The 20,347-nt window shown below is 41.1% G+C and overlaps 2 protein-coding genes across 4 annotated transcripts in view; one reads left to right on the forward strand and one right to left on the reverse strand.

Annotated features, from left to right (window-relative positions):
* The first annotated feature begins 900 nt into the window (after window positions 1-900).
* On the forward strand, window positions 901-14,757 carry serpina10a (serpin peptidase inhibitor, clade A (alpha-1 antiproteinase, antitrypsin), member 10a). Its single transcript, XM_014145081.3, has 6 exons — window positions 901-1,049; window positions 3,657-3,968; window positions 4,240-4,521; window positions 5,008-5,281; window positions 8,488-8,635; window positions 13,643-14,757. Exons 2-6 carry the CDS (start codon window positions 3,680-3,682, stop codon window positions 13,826-13,828), a joined length of 1,179 nt encoding a protein of 392 aa, XP_014000556.2. The 5' UTR covers window positions 901-1,049; window positions 3,657-3,679; the 3' UTR covers window positions 13,829-14,757.
* Window positions 14,466-20,347, reverse strand: part of ppp4r4 (protein phosphatase 4, regulatory subunit 4) — a 152,532-nt gene continuing 146,650 nt past the window's right edge. For all 3 annotated transcript variants that reach the window (XM_014145076.3, XM_014145077.3, XM_014145078.3), the window contains one exon: window positions 14,466-15,152. In XM_014145076.3, the coding sequence (XP_014000551.3) occupies window positions 15,107-15,152 (46 nt within the window). In that variant the 3' untranslated portion in view covers window positions 14,466-15,106. The remainder of the gene's footprint in view (window positions 15,153-20,347) is intronic.

Here is a 20,347-nt window from a genome sequence, read left to right on the forward strand (position 1 = left end):
TCCCCATTAAACGACAGGGTCTGGTCTATCCTGGCGTTGTTATAAAAATCTTTGATACCACTGTGAAGCAGGCAAGAATAACTATGTACTTCCGGGTTATGGATATTTGGAATCCTCCAGAATAAATGTCTCGTCCTGTTTACTTTGTAAATTAATAATTAGTGCGAAAAATGCTGAAAAATTTGCACAATTATTTATGTATTTCATACTAGTTATCATACAAAGAATAATTACAAGTATTTCTATAAGATATTTTTTTTATATATATTTTTTGCCTAAATGGTCAACATTATTTGTTGTGTGTGTGTGTACTCCTATCATTTATTGCGCCGTACAAAATTATCTGTAGCTTGTGTCACAGTAAAATGGGTGTCCATTCTACTCAGGAGCACTTCTAGTTTCCAAATCCACAGAGTTTACACCAAGATGAGTGTCGCTGCTCATTTGGCGCCCCATAAAGAGTGGCCAATCAGCTTAAATCCAATAATTTTTTCATACTGAAAATATATATTGCACCATACACAATTATGTGTATGTTGTGTCTCTATAAAAGGAGTGTCCATTTTACTACGTCCAAAATGAATGGGCTAATTAACAATGAGATTTAAAGTGTTTTCTAAAGTTGATTATTATAATTATAATGTTATTTCTAATATTGTTATTACTGTTATTATTAATAGTAGCATTATAAATAATGTTTTATTTGTATTACTGTTGTTACCTTGATAACTATCTAGTAATCATCACTTATAATGCTGTTAAAATAATGTCAATAGTATAATATTATTTGTGTTATAAAGGCGATTCACTTTATTCCTGTTTTCATATTGTTAAACTGCTAACATTTCCTCATAAATTTGTTCGAATTTCTACTCTTTGTATTCTTCTTTGCATGACTTTTACTTTGAAGGAAAATCGCCGAGTTCATGGCCTTATTCTTGCTCGGTCTTGTTTATTCCTGCCTGCGGAACGGAGGTCTTCACAGACGTATTTTTTGTTATCTGTGACGTTATCCTGATCAATTTCCAGCCAGGCTTTTTAGTGCAAAAGTAAGTATTCTATCGTCCTTTCTATTTTAAAATATGAGTTGCTATTCAGTGTCGCAGCATCTTCGGTGAAGAAACCCCGTTCGTTACACCCATGCTATTGAAATTGCCTACGCATAATAATATTATTGCCATGTCTCTTGCCATAACTCAAATTGATGTACATTTTAAAGCTAGATTAGGGTTCCATTTTATTTTATACAACGATATCACGGTGTTTTGATGCACTCTTGCTATTTGTCTATTCATGAATGGTTTAAATGGTTTTGGAATGTGCACATAAATAGCACCCCATCTCCCAAGATCAGGGCCATAATCTGTTAAACCTCCCCCCAAAATCAATTCAAAAAGGTACTTTAATAAAGGTCAACGAGCCTGATACAACCTACCAGCCCATCCTATTTATGTCTCAGTAGCTGGGTTTCCATCAATGATTTGTATATACACTAGATGACTGATAGGGGGCGCTGTTGAAGTCACCACGCCTCCATCTTGGCACTTTTTGGAAGCTCTATAAATGCATTTACTAATGTCTTCATTCGTTGTTGCCACATGTATTATATTACAGACACCTTAATGCATACTTTTAAATTATGTTATGTGTTGCTAAACATACAAAACAATATAAAGATAATTTCCTTAAAGTCTATATATTTGAGATGACTAATGGTATATGTCATTTTGTCCTTAAAACATTTCATTGAAATAATGTAGAATTCCATTCATTCCTATGGAGGACTTTTCCTACTGGGGAGTGCCAATATGGCTGACTAACTGGTGACTTCAAAGCCTCTCGATGGTAGTCCTTTGTAGCTCAGTTGGTAGAGCATGGCACATGTAAAGCCAGGGTAAGGGGTTTAATTCCCAGCACCACCCATACATAAAATGTATGCACGCATGACTGCAAGTTGCTTTTGATAAAAGCGTCTGCTAAATGGCATATATTATTATTATTATTATATTAATGTCCAATACATAGCATCAGCAATCCAGGGTTTATATACATAATTGGTTTCCATCTGATTGGAGATACATTTTCATACAAATATTCTAAAATCTGCATAGAGAAAATAGTCTTGACACAACTGTGGGAAGCATTAGAGTCAACATGGGCCAGCATCCATGTGGAATGCTTTTGACACCTTGTAGAGTTCATGCGCCAACGAATTGAGGCTGTTAAAAAGAGTGCAACTCAATATTAGGAAGTTGTTCCTAATATTTTGTATGGAGGTTGGAATAATACTGTCAAATTGTGAAAATGATAATGCCCTTTAAGTGTAAGATACATTTATTTTGGCCTGCCTGGTAACATCAGCAGGTGGTAAATTTAGTTAATAGACGAATAAGAAAGAGTTCCAAATCTCTCTGCCAATAACAGCTAGTTTTCAGTTTTCCCTTTCCCACTCAGACCACTCTCAGACATTCCTAGCAAAATTCATAATTGAGAAAATCCTCTTTGCGAAGAAGCAGTTTTAAAAATATATTTTTTTACCATTTTAATTGAAAAGAATCACTTAATTGTTACCCAGAAGTGACTGGATATTCTTTAAAAAAAAAAAAAGCCGGAATTGGACCTTGTCGGGAAGAGTGAGGTGTGACCGACTACAGAAGTGGGAGCGTAGGCACGCTCTGGCTGTCTTCCTAACTGCTCCACTTGAGCGAGGTCCAGCCTGCAGTCTTGTACCAGTCAGTTGATTAGGGAATGCTTTGCAGGTGTGCTGATTTAGTAATCCTGCACAGGTGTGTTGGGTGAACAGAGCTGTGGCGCGGTCTTCGGCTGGCCTGGTGCTGAAGGTAGTGCAGCCTTCCACATTGCTAAACTGAGTGCCACTGTCCACTGTGCTGCAGCCAGTGCCGCTGTCCATAGTGCTGCACTGGGAGTCCTTCAGCCACGCCTCTGCCCATGACTTTCACGGTGCCACAGACCTTTGAACAAAAATGACGGATTGCAGCACCCAAAGAAAATAATGCAATACACAGGACAGACTTAGGTAGAAGGTACGCATTAAAAAAGTATCAACTGATACCGACTCGATGTAGTCGGAGGTACACTCCGCTGACACTCTTCGCAAGTCAACTCCATTGAGATTTATGAAGTGGAGTTTACTCAGCTACTCTGGACACTGACAGTTTTTTAGATTAGTGATCCTATTTTGTGGAATCAGTTTTTTTTAACAGAACACTTTAGGGCTGTAATGAATTTCGGACGACAGGCACCTGAATGATGCGCAACTAGGATCCCATACTATATACAGGATCCTAGTTGTGGTCCCGAAGCTACTGTAGCACTGTCTGCATTGCCCATCAAATGTATCATTTGTAATATGTAGGTTCTTTACTGTCCTAATAGAATATTATAATTTTAATAGCCTATTACATATTGTACATAATTATATAAATATTAAAAAGATAGTGGACCCCAAAATCAATTTTTTTCCAATATTATTGATTTTAGACCATTTGTTTTGTATGAAAATGTCAGACAACCTTTGATTTTGGAGTGTACTATACCTTTAACGCTAGACTAATTCAATGTTTATGTGTTAGTGTTGAACTTAACTTGCTTAGGAGACTTTGCTTAAAACATGTATATTTTGTTTCCATTGCGAGCTGAGAAAAGCGGAGGAAGAACCATGACATCCAGACTCCTCCCCCTCCTGGCGTGCATCCCACTTCTCGCCATGCCCCTCCTGGCACAGGAGCCCAGCGCTGCGGAAATCCAGGACCTGAGCACCAGAAATGCTGACTTCGCCGCCCGGCTGTACCGTGCCATTGCTAGCACCACTGATGACAACGTCCTTCTCTCCCCATTCACCGTATCTCTGGGTTTAGCTGCATTGATGAGTGGCGCTGACGGCTCTACACGCGAGCAACTCCTTCAGGGCCTGAGTCTGAATGCTCTCGATTACCTAAGGATCCCAGGTATTTATCCCTAGAGAATAGAGATGCCGACCAGTAAGTGGGAGGGTGGTGGTGGATTGAAATCCCAGGCTAGAGGAGGAAACGAATCAGTAACCGAAGAGTTCCTGGTATCAGATTATTTTGCCGTTGTGCCCTTGAGCAAGGCACTTCACCTCAAAAAAGTTACATTGCTCTGCGGCTGACCCTGTATTGTTTCCATAATTTTTCTGTTTGTTTGTGTTTGTCAGATTTTTTTTTTCAAATGTACATTTTCAATTGTTTTCTATGCCAGAACTGTTCCAGAGTGTCCGGGATAGCATGGCCCAGAGCGGGTTTGTGAACCAGGGTATCGGCATCCTTCCCCGCCAGCAGTTCAAAGTGGACTCGACCTACCGAGACATTGTGCAGACCAAGTATGGAGGAAATGTCCAGGGGCTGGACTATAGCGACGGGGCAGCCAAGGACACCATCAACCAGTTTTTCTCCACCTACACCAGGGAGCAGGTGAAGGAGGTGGTCAGCGCCATCGACCCCCAGACCCAGATGATGCTAATCACTGCCGTCTTCTTTCAAGGTGAGGAGTAGGCACAGGGGTTCAGTAGAACATGGTGCTTGCAACTCCAGGATAATGGGTTTGATTACCTGGAACACCCATACGCAAAAAAAGTTGCTTTGGATAAAAGCGTCTGCTAAATGGCAAATGTTGTTGTTATTATTATTATATTATACAGTATTTTACACCTGTATTTTATGACCTTTTGTAAACATAACCATGCCCCCAGGCTGAAGCACAAAGGGCAGAAGTGTCTGGGAATGAGATTATTGTAAGCACAGTCTGTTTATAAACATATCTTTCCAGGTGCCATTCACTGCCGTTGATGCATTGAACAAGGCACCTAACATCTGCAAATGCTCTATTAGCACTGCTTTGTGGATGATGCTGCTCCCAGCCTTGTTCGTGTGGAAGTGAGGTTGGGTATTGTGACGTCAACATGTATATCAATTGTGACAGCAACATGTATCTTTTCTATTTGATTCCCTTTTCTGTTTCTCTCACCAGGCCAGTTTGCCCTCACCTTCAATACCAGCTTCACCCAGGACGAGCGCTTCTACGTGAACAAGTACAAAATTGCCATGGTTCCCATGATGTTCCGCTCCGACAAGTACTACCTGGCGTACGACCGCTCTCTCAAACTGGGTGTCCTGAAGCTGCCCATGACGGGTGGCGCCGCCATGCTGGTGCTTCTGCCCGACGAGGACGTGGACTACACCTCCATCGATGAGGAGATCACGGGAGAACGCTTCCAAGGCTGGCTCAAACAACTCAAGAGGACGTAGGTTGGATTGGACTACAACAATGGAATGGGTTGCTTATATGTAGTTCATGGGTCGTTCAACCTAAAAATGCATCAGATTGTGCTGAAATCGTTTCTGTAGTTAAAAACGAATAAGATTAGCATTCCTGAAACATTATTTTGTTGAAATATAATTTGATCGGAGAAATTAAGCTAATTGATTGCACCTAATTTTGCCATTTTAGTTTCTAGGATTCATATAATTTTCAATAAATATAGTACCTAACTTCCGATTTGGACCAAAATTCTTCCTAACTTTGGTAGAGCTCTATTTTCGTCTGGTGTTAAGTCAGCGCAATTTTCAAAGGCACGCTAGTTTGTGATTTCGACCTGATAAAGCCAGCGCTCTTCAATTTCCTAACCCTAGTGCCAGGATTGGTCATTTACCTGTCTTATATGAGGGGTGGCTGATGTGGGAGGGGTGGCAATATCTGAAGTGTGTCCTTAAAAACGTGCGCCAAGGTACCAATTTCAGTATGCGCTGGTGGGGATGTTTAAGACCAAACGAAAGCTGGTCTTAGCGGCAACGTGGTTAGTTATGCCATGGATTTTGACTACAGAAGCTCAGCCTATCCAGCTGTGATACACAGTGCCCATATGCACATGGAACAAGAAAGATGTGCTCTTTGTGCCCGTAAACCTCGTATTTAGAAACAGAAAATTATGCCCAATGCATTCACCAAGTAGTCAAGTCTATCAATATGTGAGACCGCTTTAAAATTCATCTTAATCACCTAAGCTTTAATAAAATATGTAGATTGTCAGCAGCAAAACAGTGATTGGACATCCTCCTTTTTATCTATGCAGGCTATTTAGCTAGCTCCTGTTATTATTTTGGATGTGTGTAAAAACCCCTCCATGTAGGCTATACAGTTCATTCGGAAAGTATTTAGACTTTTTCCACATTTTGTTACGATACAGCCTTATTCTGAAATGGATGAAATTGTTTTTTGGTCCTCAATCTACACACAATACCCCATAATGATGAAGCAAAAACAGATAAAAAAAAAAACTGAAATATCACATTTACATAAGTATTCAGACCCTTTACTCAGTACTTTGTTGAAGCACCTTTGGCAGAGATTACAGCCTCCAGTCTTCTTCGGTATGAAGCTTGGCACACCGGTATTTGGGGAGTTTATCCAATTCTTCACTGCAGATCCTCAAACTCTGTCAGGTTGGATGGGGAGCGTCGCTGCACAGCTATTTTCAGGTATCTCCAGAGATGTTCATTCCGGTTCAAGTCCGGGCACTAGCTGGGCCAGTCAAGGACATTCAGAGACTTGTCCTGAAGCCACTTCTACGTTGTCTTGGCTGTGTGCTTAGGGTCGTTGTCCTATTGGAAGGTGAACCTTTGCCCCAGTCGGAGGTCCTGAGCACTCTAGAGCAGGTTTTCATCAAGGATCTCTCTGGACATTGCACTGTTCATCTTTCCTTTGATTCTGACTAGTCTCCCAGTCCCTGCCGCTGAAAAACATCCCCACAGCATGATGCTGCCACCGCAGTGCTTCGCCATAGGCATGGTGCCAGGTTTCCTCCAGAAGTAATGCTTGGCATTCAGGCCATAGAGTTCAATATTGGTTTCATCAGAACAGAGAATCTTGTATCTCATGGTCTTAAAGTCCTTTAGGTGCCTTTTGACAAACTCCAAGTGGGCTGTCATGTGTCTTTTACTGAGGAGTGGCTTCAGTCTGGCCACTCTACCATAAAGGCCTGATTGGTGGAGTGCAGCAGAGATGGTTGTCCTTCTGGAAGGTTCTATCATTTCCACAGAGGAACTCTGGACGTCTGTCAGAGTGACCATCAGGTTCTTAGTCACCTCCATGACCAAGGGCCTTCTCCCCACCGATTATGCAGTTTGGCCGGGTCTGCCAGCTCAAATTTCTTTTATTTAAGAATGATGGAGGCCACTGTGTTCTTGGGGACTTTCAATGCTGCAGACATTTTTTGGTACCCTTCCCCAGATCTGTGTCTCAACACAATCCTGTCTCAGAGCTCTACTGACAATTCCTTCGATCTCGTGGCTTGGTCTTTTGCACTGACATGCACTGTCAACTGTGGGACCTTATATAGACAGGTGTGTGCTTTTACAAATCAATGTCCAATCAATTGAATTTACCACAGGTGGACTCCAATCAAGTTGTAGAAACATCTCAAGGATGATCAATGGAAACAGAATACACCTGAGCTCAATTTCGAGTCTCATATAGCAAAGGGTCTGAATTATTATGTAAATAAGGTATTTCTGTTTTATTGTTTTTTTTTTATACATTTGCAAACATTTAGAAAAACCTATTTTCGCTTTGTCATTATGGGATATTGTGTGTAGATTAGATATTTTTATTTAATCAATTTTAGAATAAGGCTGTAACGTAACAAAATGTGGAAAAAAACAAGCCGTAGTTGGCCACCCTTACCTTACTATAACGAAAGTTGGTTCAACACCAAAGCATCTGGTGTCTTTCTTATCCTGGCCATGCATTAGCTAAGTAGCCTATCCATGAAAGGTTTCTAAATGGTCTACTCATGCATACTCCATTTGGCGTGTATCCGTCACCATTTCATGAGTGCCTCTTGTCCGGTTACCAGAGGAGTGCTCCTTCAAGCATAGGCTATTCAGATTATTTCAATCCTATAACGCCATAAGAACGGTAGGCCTAGGCTATATTTTGCTTATTGAGAACGTGCCTCACACATACAATACAATTTACGGGAGCTTATAGTATTTTTTATTTGAGAAGTGCAATGCGTAAAGGCCTATACTCGTTGAAGCCAAATGGGTTTTGTTACTGTAATTTATGCTATTTAGTAAACTGTAGTATGAATCAACAATGGACTAGGATGAGAATATTCTGTGCCGCCAGCCGAATTGGAGTTGATGAAAAAGTTAGGCATAAATATCATACCCCAACAAAAATGCTAACCTCCCGTTATTGGTAATGGTGCGAGGTTAGCATGTTTTGGGGACATGAAAATACCCTCAAATAAAAGATGTCAGTCGCCTCATATAAAACATTTGATCTCAAATCCAAAATGCTGGAGAATAAAGACAATGCTGATAGAGTAAATGCTGGAGTATATATTCTAATAATTTACTAATTTGCTTTTTTAGAACTTCAAACACTCAACCATTGGCCATGTGACCCATTCCTAATGATTATGATGTCACTTCCTGTGATTTGCAGAAGGCTAGAGGTGCAGCTGCCTAGATTTATACTGGAGCAGTCATACTCCCTGCAGAAGGTCCTGCCAGGCCTGGGGATCAGCGAGGTCTTCCAGGACAGCGCTGACTTCTCTGGCATCGGTGGGGAAACGGGCCTGAGGCTCTCTGAGGTCAGTGTGTGTGTGTGTGAGCTGGTGTTTCTCCATTAGTGTGTGTGTGTATCCGTCATTGAGTGTGCATATCTGTGTGTTGTTCATCAGTGTGAATGTATTTCTCCCTCATGTACGTGTCTGTCACAGTGTCTCCATAAGTGTGTCTACCACTGTGTGTTTGTATGTCACTTGACGGCCTCTTGCTCAAGTGTTAGACTAAGATAATGGAGGAGTGATAGATACCCACTGTGGGGTGGGTGGGGGACTAAAAATAATTTTAGATGCATCCCACTTCCAGCGGTGTCTTGAATGCCCACCTGTGGTTACTTTATACTGTTTGGGTTAATTGTCTCTGTGAAAGGGAAGACAGGAATAGGCATCTTGCTGAAGGCCAAGGGCTCTTGGTAACTTGTGGCCACTGAAAACGACTTTTTACTAACAGAAAATGAAAAGCTTCATAATATTCCCAAAGCAATGTGTCTCATCAGAGCCCCAAGTGAATACAAGTGAGTTGCTACAAAATCATAATAAAGTGATTTAAAATAATAATATATTATGTGATAATATATATCAGTGCTTTCCCAAAGTTAAATTGGCAAACCGATTTCTTTGGTAACGTTATTCTCAGAATGTCATGCATTCATTCACAGTAAAGACAAAGTCTTCCAGAGTAAGACAAGTCAAGGTTAGTACATTTAAAACGTTTTTTTTAGTACATTTAAAAACCTTTTTAAATGTTTTTTTTAAAACGTACTAACCTTTTTAAATGTACTAACCTTTTAGTACATTTAAAAAGGTTAGTACATTTAAAAAGGTTAGTACATTTAAAAAGGTTTGTACGTTCACATCCGGTAAGCGTGTGAACATCCGGTATGACACGAGGGAGAGCTCGGTTTGTTGTATTGAACGTTTTGAAAGTAAAAAAAAAAATGTGGTTACTAACTACCTTTTTGAATTTGAATCGTGTGATGCGTTTAGCCGTAGTTAAAGTATTTACTCCCCTATACTTTTTCCACATTTTGTTGTGTTACAAAGTGGGGTTAAAATGGATTTAATTGTCTTTTTTGTCAACAATCTACACAAATAGTCTAAAGTCAAAGTGAAAGGAAAAATGTCATTGATTTTACAAACTATAGCAACATATTTGGCAGAGCAATTATTTTCTTTTTGGGTGAGTCTCTTAAGTGATTTTCACACCTGGATTGTGCAATATTTGCCCATTATTTTTACAATCCTTCAAGCTCTATCAAGTTGGTTGTTGATCATTGCTAGACAGTCATTAAAGTCTTGCCATAGATTTTCAAATAGATTTAAGTAAAAACTGTAATTAGGCAACTCAGGAACATTCAATGTCGTCTTGGTAAGCAACTCTAGTGTAGATTTGGCTGTGTGTTTTAGGGTTATTGTCCTACTGAAAGGTGAATTTGTCACTGTGTCTGTTGGAAATCTGACTAAACCAGGTTTTCCTCTAGGATTTTGCCTGTGCTTAGCTACATTCCGTTTCTTGTCATCCTGAAAAACTCCCCAGTTCTTGCCGATGGCAAGCATACCCATAACATGATGCAGCCACCACCATGCTTTAAATTATGGAGAGTGGTACACAGTGATGTGTTGTGCTGGATTTGCCCCAAATATAACACTTTGTATTTAGGACAAAAAGTTAATTCCTTTGCCACATTTTTTACAGTATTACTTTAGTGTCCTGTTGTCAAGAGGATGTGTCTTTTGTGATATTTTTTTTTAATTGTTCCTTTTCACTCTTGTCATTAAGGTTAGTGTTTTGTAGTAACTATAATATTGTTGTTCCATCCTCAGTTTTCTCCTATCATAGCCATTAACTATTTAAAAATCACCATTGGCCTCATGGTGAAATCCCTGAGTGGTTGTCTTTTTCTCCCGGCAACTCAGTTTGGAAGGAGCTCTGTATCTTTGTAGTGACTGTTGAACATCCACTTGTATTGATCATATATTCACTAATGCTGCAGAGCTTTGCTCCAAAGCAATATCAGTTTCCATTCCCGGCTGTAGTGACCATAACATTGTGGCAATAACAAGGAAATCAAAAGTGCCAAATGTTGGGCCTAAATTAATTTATAAGAGATAATACAAAATGTTTCCTCAGGATTTGTTTGTTGAAGACAATGTATGTTGGTTTGATGTGTGTGAGGAAGTGAATCCAGATGCAGCACTGCAAGTATTTGTAAAAGTATTTGTAAAAAGTAATTGTTTATAAGCATGCACCTGTTAAGTAACTAACTGTGAGAACTATTATAGCCCCCTGGATTGATGATGAATTGCAAAATTGTATGGTTCAAAGAAATTATGCAAAAGAGGTGGCAAACACGTCGGGCTGCTCAGCTGATTGGTTGACATACTGTAAATTGAGAAATGTGACTAAACTTAACAAAAAGAAGAATACATTATATTATCAAACACAGATAAATGACATAAAACACAATGGAAAAAAACTTTGATGTACCTTAAATAATATCATGGGTGGAAAACCCAATTCATCTTCATCGTTCATTGAAGTTGATGGTTAATTTATAACAAAACCTTTCGATATTGCCAGTTATTTCAATGACTATTTCACTAGTAAAACTCAGTAGTGAAATGACAACATTAAACCATCATACAGTATTTTTGTACAAAATATCTAATAATGAAAGAGAAAGATTGCTGTTTTGAATTTGGTCAAGTTAGTGTGGGAGAGGTGGAAAAACTATAGTTATCAATAATAAGCCACCAAGTATAGACAACCTTGATGGGAAACTATTGAGAACGGTAGCAGACTGTATTGCCACCGCTATTTTCTATATCTTTAACCAACGCATAAAGGAGTGTGTGTGTGTGTTTAACTTTACTTGTGGGGACCAGAAGACCCCACAAGTATAGTAAACCAAAAACAAATTGACCAACTGGGGACATTTTGTTAGTCCCCACAAGGTCAAATGCTATTTCTAGGAGGTTAAGGTTCGATTTTACTGTTAGGTTTAGAATTAGGTTTAGATAGGGTTAGTTTTAGGGTTAGGAGATACAGTTAGGTTTAGGATTAGGTTTTGGGGTTAAGGTTAGGGTAAGGGAAAATAGGATTTTGAATGGAACTGAATTGTGTGTCCCCACAAGGTTAGTTATACAAGACTGTGTATGTGTCCACAGGTGTGGAAGGAAGCTAAAGTAATTCCACTGCCTAAAAAATAGTACTGACAAATTCCAGATTGTCTGCATAATCAAATAAAATTCAGCTCAAACATCCATACAAACCCCACAAGACATGCCACCAGGGGTCTCTTCCCAAGTCCAAAACTAATTCACGGCAATGCAGTTTTATACAGAGCCATAATTGCATTGAAAATCTCCAATTACTCAAGCAAACAGTAAAATTACCTGTAAAAAAACGGAATAAAAAACAACTCATGGAACGGCGGGGACACACAAAAATTGTATTTATTTTTTGCATTGTTTGTACATTCGGAATGTATTAAGACCCCTGGACTTCCCTTATTTTGTTACGTTACAACCTTATTCAAAAATTGATTTACATTGTTTTATTCCTGATCAATCTACAAGCAATACCTCATAATGAATGAATAAATAAATAAAAAACATTTACATAAGTATTCTGACCCTTTACTCAGTACTTTGTTGAAGCACCTTTGGCAGCGATTACAGCCTCGAGTCTTCTTGGGTCTGACGCTACAAACTTGGCACACCTGTATTTGGGGAGTTTCTCTCATTCTTTTCTGCAGATGCTCTCAAGCTCAGTCAGGTTGGATGGGGAACGTCGCTGCACAACTATTAACAGTTCTCTTCAGAGATGTTCGATCGGGTTCAAGTCCGGGCTCTGGCTGGGCCTCTCAAGGACATTCAGACTTGTCCCGAAGCCACTCCTGCATTGTCTTGGCTGTGTGTTTAGGGTTGTTGTCCTGTTGGATGGTGAACCTTCGCCCCAGTCTGAGGTCCTGAGCGCTCTGGAGCAGGTTTTCATCAAGGATCTCTCTCTGTACTTTGCTCTGTTCATCTTTCCCTTGATCCTGACGGGTCTCCCAGTCCCTGCTGCTGAAAAACATCCCCACAGCATGACGCTGCCATTACCATGCTTCAACGTAGGGATGGTACTAGGTTTCCTCCAGATGTGACGCTTGGCATTCAGGCCAAAGAGTTCAATCTGGGTTTCATCAGACCAGATAATCTTGTTCATGGTCTGAGAGTCTTTAGATGCCTTTTGGCAAACTCCAAGCGGGCTGTCATGTGCCTTTTACTGAGGAGTGCCTTCCGACCTCATGACTTGGTTTTTGCTCTGACACGCACTGTCAACTGTGGGACCTTATATAGACAGGTGTGTGCTTTCGAAATCATGTCCAATCAATTGAATTTACCACAGGTGGACTCTAATGAAGTTGTATAAACATCAAGGATGGTCAATGGAAACAGGATGCACCTGAGCTCAATTTTGAGTCTCATAGCAAAGGGTCTGAATACTTATGTAAATAAGGTATTTCTAATACATTTGCCAAAATTTCTAAAAACCTGTTTTCGCTTTGTCATTATGGGGTATTGTGTGTAGATTGACCAAAAAAATTACAAAAAATGTCAATTTTAAAATAAGGCTGTAACGTAACAAAAATGTGGAAAAAGTCAAGGGGTCTGAATACTCTCCAAATGCACTGTATATTGTTGTATTTTACATTTGTGTGACTTTCCTTGTCTATCAGTGTTTTGTTACTTGTCATGTTGTGTTTTTTTGTGGACCCAAAAGCTAATGGGGGATCTAAGGAAGCTGCATTTTCGAAAGGCATCATTAGGCTTCCATCAGCTTCGTGCTGCCAGTTGTCTATTAGCACTATCATGCCAACTCGCCACTCTTTGTCAATGTCATGACAATGGCAATTGGCTTGACCAGGATACTGGACAGCAATGGAGTAGGCAAGAGCACAAACAGATCTGGGGCCAGTTGGCAGCATTATTCACTTTCCTGACGTCTTAACCATACAATCCTTTCTTAGCTTTATTCTGTGGTTTCAGGTTGTGCACAAGGCGGCCATCATCGTGGACGAGACAAGCAGCACCGGGAATGCTCATGCCCCGAACATCTTCGCTAGTCTACCTCCTCGGCTCACCGTGAACCGGCCTTTCCTCTTCCTAATTTACCACCAGGCCACTAGCAGCATTCTCTTCATGGGCAGGGTGATCGACCCCACCAAGAAGTAACTGCAACCGTAACCATTGTGTCATATAGGTGTTTGTGGTTGAGTAATAACACTGTAACTAATGGTCTTGTCTGCCTGTATTGTCCTCTTATAAACACTCAAGTTGCAGGGCACCATAGGTGTCTGTAGATAGTATTAATGCATCCTTATGGTGATTTACTTGGTGAACTATAGGTCATATTCAGATATAGTGACACTTGAGGTCAGAATGCAATTGGACAAAATGTATAGTTTTCACTATTTGCATACCAATATGTTGAGCAGTTATGCAATTGCCTTCATCTTAAGTACTACTCTCCCTCTCTTTTTTGCTCCCTCCCTTTGAGGCTTAATTTGTCATTTTAAAGGCGCTGAACATGTTTTGCCTGCTGTACTCTAAAATAATAACATTTGCACTATGTAACCTATAGGGACCAATTGTGTTTAAAACAGAACAAAGTACTAACAAACTCTGTGGTGTTTTCCCGGACACAGATTAAGCCTAGTCCTGGACTAAAAACGACTTTAGGAGATTCTCCATTGAACATGCTTTTTAGTCCAGGACTAGGTTTAATCTGTGTCCGAGAGAACCAGCCCCAAAAAGTCATTCACTGACTTATGCTTTATATTAGAATAAGAAAGTAAGTAAGTTGAGCTCATTATCATGTCACATATTCAACACAGGTTTATTGATTGGGTGGTGAGGGTTGGCATGGGTGGATCACTCAGGCGCTTCAGAGGCACCAGGCACAATCTCATTGGTGGGATGGAGAAATTCCGGTACCAATCACAAGTGTTGGATCATATAGTCATAAAAACTGCTTTTTTTTTTCTTCAATAGCCATTTGGGAAAATATAAAACATAAGAGAAGAGACTTTTCAAAGCATGCTATAATACAGAAAAAAATTGCCAATAAATAAAAGTACAAATAAAATGCATACTGTTACATATTTTGTTTGTAATGACTTATTTTTTGTTAAATGGAACGAGTTACGAGTATTTGTGGAATAAGGCAGAGATGGGTTCGATGTCTGTTCTGTTTCCCATTGGCGTAATTAAGACTCCGGACGTCTTTCCCCCGCGAGCCAATGTTGAAGTGTTTATTAGGGTTTGTTTGTCATTTGGAACCTGAAGCAGGTGGAGGACAGATGCACACTTTTGACAACTTGAGATAGATGAAGAAGGATGACCATCGGAGCAGGGGTGTAGTGGTCGTGGCCACCCAGTTCTTCACAATGCCTTGACCTCAAGGTCATCGCCGGGGACTAAGGGGTCTGTCATCGCCCCATATAGCCAGCTTTACTCCCTCCCCGACTGCATACCGAAAGAGTTGGACTTCCTTTGTCTGGAAAACAGAGAACAGAATACAGGAGGTGCAGGTAAGCATTGGGTAAACAAGTTAATAAGTAGTAAACAAGGAGTGACCTATGCCAAATCGACCCCTAGCTCCCACCCTTACATACGAGTTGGGCAATTTCTCCTGGCAAAGGCTGGTATGAGTGCAGGTTCTGATTATTTGAATCGGGGGTGTTAAATCTGAGGATGAGGTGTATGCGATATGGTAGAAATTCCACCTGGCCAATCTCATTCCAAAATCATGGGCATTAATATGGAGTTGGTCCACCCTCTGCTGCTATAACAAGCTCCACACTTCTGGGAAGGCTTTCCACTAGAATTTGGAACATTGCTGCGGGGACTTGCTTCCATTCAGCCACAAGCATTAGTAAGGTTGGGCAGTGATGTTGGGTGATTAGGCCTGGCTCACAGTCGGCGCTCCAATTCATTCCAATAGTGTTTGATGCGGGTGAGATCGAGGCTCTGTGCAGGCCACTCAAGTTCTTCCACACCATATACAGTCGTGGCCAAAAGTTTTGAGAATGACACAAACATTTATTTCCACAACATTATCTGCTTCAGTGTCTTTAGATATTTTTGTCAGATGTTACTATGGAATACTGAAGTATAATTACAAGCATTTCATAAGTCTCAAAGGCTTTTATTGACAATTACATGAATTTGATGCAAAGAGTCAATATTTGCAGTGTTGACCCTTCTTTTTCAAGACCTTTGCAATCAGCCCTGGTATGCTGTCAATTAACTTCTGGGCCACATCCTGACTGATGGCAGCCCATTCTTGCATAATCAATGCTTGGAGTTTGTCAGAATTTGTGGGTTTTTGTTTGTCCACCCGCCTCTTGAGGATTGATCACAAGTTCTCAATGGGATTAAGGTCTGGGGAGTTTCCTGGCCATGGACCCAAAATATCGATGTTTTGTTCCCCGAGCCACTTAGTTATCACTTTTTGCCTTATGGCAAGGTGCTCCATCATGCTGGAAAAGGCATTGTTCGTCACCAAACTGTTCCTGGATGGTTGGGAGAAGTTGCTCTCGGAGGATGTGTTGGTACCATTCTTTATTCATGGCTGTGTTCTTAGGCAAAATTGTGAGTGAGCCCACTCCCTTGGCTGAGAAGCAACCCCACACATGAATGGTCTCAGGATGCTTTACTGTTGGCATGACACAGGACTGATGGTAGCGCTCACCTTATCTTCTCCGGACAAGCTTTTTTCCGGATGCCCCAAACAATCAGAAAGGGGATTCATCAGAGAAAATGACTTTACCCCAGTCCTCAGCAGTCCAATCCCTGTACCTTTTGCAGAATATCAGTCTGACCCTGATGTTTTTCCTGGAGAGAAGTGGCTTCTTTGCTGCCCTTCTTGACACCAGGCCATCCTCCAAAAGTCTTCGCCTCACTGTGCGTGCAGATGCACTCACACCTGCCTGCTGCCATTCCTGAGCAAGCTCTGTACTGGTAGTGCCCCGATCCTGCAGCTGAATCAACTTTAGGAGACGGTCCTGGCACTTGCTGGACTTTCTTGGGCGCCCTGAAGCCTTCTTCACAACAACTGAACCGCTCTCCTTGAAGTTCTTGATGATCCGATAAATGGTTGATTTAGGTGCAATCTTACTGGCAGCAATATCCTTGCCTGTGAAGCCCTTTTTGTGCAAAGCAATGATGACGGCACGTGTGTCCATTGCATGTAACCATGGTTGAGAGAGGAAGAACAATGACTCCAACCCTCCTTTTGAAGCTTCCAGTCTGTTATTCGAACTCAAGCATGACAGATTGATCTCCAGCCTTGTCCTCGTCAACACTCACACCTGTGTTAACGAGAGAATCACTGACATGATGTCAGCTGGTCCTTTTGTGGCATGGCTGAAATGCAGTGGAAATGTTTTTTGGGGGGGATTCAGTTCATTTGCATGGCAAAGAGGGACTTTGCAATTAATTGCAATTCATCTGATCACTCTTCATAACATTCTGGAGTATATGCAAATTGCCATCATACAAACTGAGGCAGCAGACTTTGTGAAATGGTTTATTTGTGTCATTCTCAAAACTTTTGGCCACGACTGTAGATTGCAAAATAGTTGGGAAGAGATTTTTAATGTAATAAGTCCATGGCACATGGTTTATGAACTGATACACAAAATACTGCCGGATTCAAAACTTAGAATTTCTCAATTTAAATTATACAAAATCCTTGCAACCAATTGTTTTGGTAGCTTGTTTTTGGTCACAGGTTCAGGAATGGCTGAAGAATTGCAACATTTACCTGGAGCTAACTCTGCAAATAGCACTGCTCTGTGATTTGAAAAGTCAGTCAATTTATCAATAATATAACACTTTTAGCAAAAAAAATGTATATTTAATTTACAATCTGTAGAAACTATGAGAATAGAAAGGTTCAGAACTGTTGTGAAATATCAGCAACATTGTAAAATATATGGCAACTAGAAATCTAAACTGGATGGTGTTCAGAGATAGATCGGCGGGGTTGAGTGGAGCTGAAGGGTGGGACTAAAAACAAGATAACTAATGTAAAATATACTGTGTCCGTAAAATGTATATAGATTCAGAGCTTTGTGAAACAGCAGTTAAAAATATATGGCAAATATAAATCAAAACTCAATGGTCTTCAGAGATAGAAGGAAGGGATTGAGGGTAGCTGAAGAATGGGATTAAAAACAAACAACATAACTATTGTAAAATACACTGCATTTGTAAAGTATTCAGAACCATTGACTTTTTCCATATTTTGTTACATTACAGCGTTATTCCAAAAGTGATTAAATACATTTTTCCCCTCAACACACAATACCCTATAATGACAAACCAAAAATAGGTTTTTACAAAAAAAATGGTAGAATTTTTTTAAACAATTTTTTGCTGTTGTCCATTAGTTTACTCCAATTAGGGGAGGGGTAGTTGGGTTAGGGGAAAATAATATATATAAATATATAAATAATAGGGGGGATTGGAAAGGGTGCAGACAATTACATTGATGGAAGACACAATCTATCTGCAATATTAAAGCTGATCTACCCCCTAATTTAAAAAAAATATTTAGTCAAACCATTTCTGTATGAACCTCGCTTTGTGCACGGGGACATTGTCATGCTGAAACAGGAAAGGGCCTTCCTGAAACTTTTGCCACAAAATTGGAAGCACAGAATCGTATAGAATGTCATTAATTGTATGCTGTAGCATTAAGATTTCCCTTCAATGGAACTAAGGGGCCAACCCCAAACCATGAAAAACAGACCATTATTCATCCTCCACCAAACTTTAGATTTGGCGCTATGCATTGGGGCAGGTAGCGTTCTCCTGGTATCTGCCAAACCCAGATTTGTCCGTCGGTCTGCCAGATGGTGAAGCGTGATTCATCACTCCAGAGAATGTGTTTTCACTGCACCAGAGTTCAATGGCGGTGAGCTTTACACCCCTCCAGTTGACGCTTGGCATTGCGCATGGTGATCTTAGGCTTGTGTGTGGCTGCTTGGCCATGGAAACCCATTTCATGAAGCTGCCGACGAACAGTTATTGTGCTGACATTGCTTCCAGAGGCACTTTGGAACTCGCTAGTGAGTGTTGCAACTGAGGACAGATGATTTTTATGTGCTTCAGCACTTGCCGGTTCTGTTCTGTGAGCTTGCGGGCCTACCACCTCGTGCCTGAGCTGTTGTTGCTCCTAGATATTTCCACTTCACAATAACAGCACTTACAGTTGACCAGGGTAGCTCTAGTAGGGCAGAAATTTGATGAACTGACTTGTTGGAAAAGTGGCATCCTATGACGCTGCCACGTTGAAAGTCACTGAGCTCTTCATTAAGGCCATTCTACTGCAAATGTTTGTCTATGGAGATTGCATGGCTGTGTGCTCGATTGTATACACCTGTCATCAATGGATGTGGCTGAAATAGCCGAATTCACTAATTTGAAGGGGTGTCCACATACATTATTAACTCAGCAAAAAAAGAAACGCCCCTTTTTCAGGATCCTGTCTTTCAAAGAAAATTCGTAAAAATCCAAATAACTTCACAGATCTTCATTGTAAATAGTTTAAACACTGTTTCCCATGCTTGTTCAATGAACCATAAACAATTAATGAACATGCACCTGTGGAACTGTCGTTACGACACTAACAGGTTACAAACGGTAGGCAATTAAGGTCACAGTTATAAAAACTTAGGACACTAAAGAGGCCTTTCTACTGACTCTGAAAAACACCAAAAGAAAGATGCCCAGGGTCCCTGCTCATCTGCGTGAACGTGCCTTAGGCATGCTGCAAGGAGGCAGATGTGGCCAGGGCAATAAATTGCAATGTCCATACTGTGAGACGCCTAAGACAGCACTACCGGGAGACAGGACGGACAGCTGATCGTCCTCGCAGTGGCAGACCACGTGTAACAACACCTGCACAGGATCGGTACATCTGAACATCACACCTGCAGGACAGGTACAGGATGGCAACAACAACAGTCCGAGTTACACCAGGAACGCACAATCCCTCCATCAGTGCTCAGACTGTCCACAATAGACTGAGAGAGGATGGACTGAGGGTTTGTAGGCCTGTTTTAAGGCAGGTCCTCACCAGACATCACAGGCAACAATGTCGCCTATGGACACAAACCCACTGTCGCCGGACCAGACAGGACTGGCAAAAAGTGCTCTTCACTGACGAGTCGCGGTTTTGTCTCACCAGGGGTGATGATTGGATTCACATTTACCGACGAAGGAATGAGCATTACACCGAGGCCTGTACTCTGGAGCAGGATCGATTTGGAGGTGGAGGGTCCGTCATGGTCTGGGGCGGTGTGTCACAGCATCATCGGACTGAGCTTGTTGTCATTGCAGGCAATCTCAATGCTGTGCATTACAGGGAAGACATCCTCCTCCCTCATGTGGTACCCTTCCTGCAGGCTCATCCTGACATGACCCTCCAGCATGACAATGCCACCAGCCATACTGCTCGTTCTGTGCGTGATTTCCTGCAGAAATGTCAGTGACAGGAATGTCAGTGTTCTGCCATGGCCAGCGAAGAGCCCAGATCTCAATCCCATTGAGCACGTCTGGGACCTGTTGGATCAGAGGGTGAGGGCTAGGGCCATTCCCACCAGAAATGTCCGGGAACTCGCAGAGAGTCGGGTAACATGTCACGGCAAGAACTGGCAAATCTGATGCAGTCCACGAGGAGGA

Source organism: Salmo salar, chromosome 15 (assembly GCF_965601325.2).
Source record: "Salmo salar chromosome 15, fSalSal1, whole genome shotgun sequence".
Classification (NCBI taxonomy): Eukaryota; Metazoa; Chordata; class Actinopteri; order Salmoniformes; family Salmonidae; genus Salmo; species Salmo salar.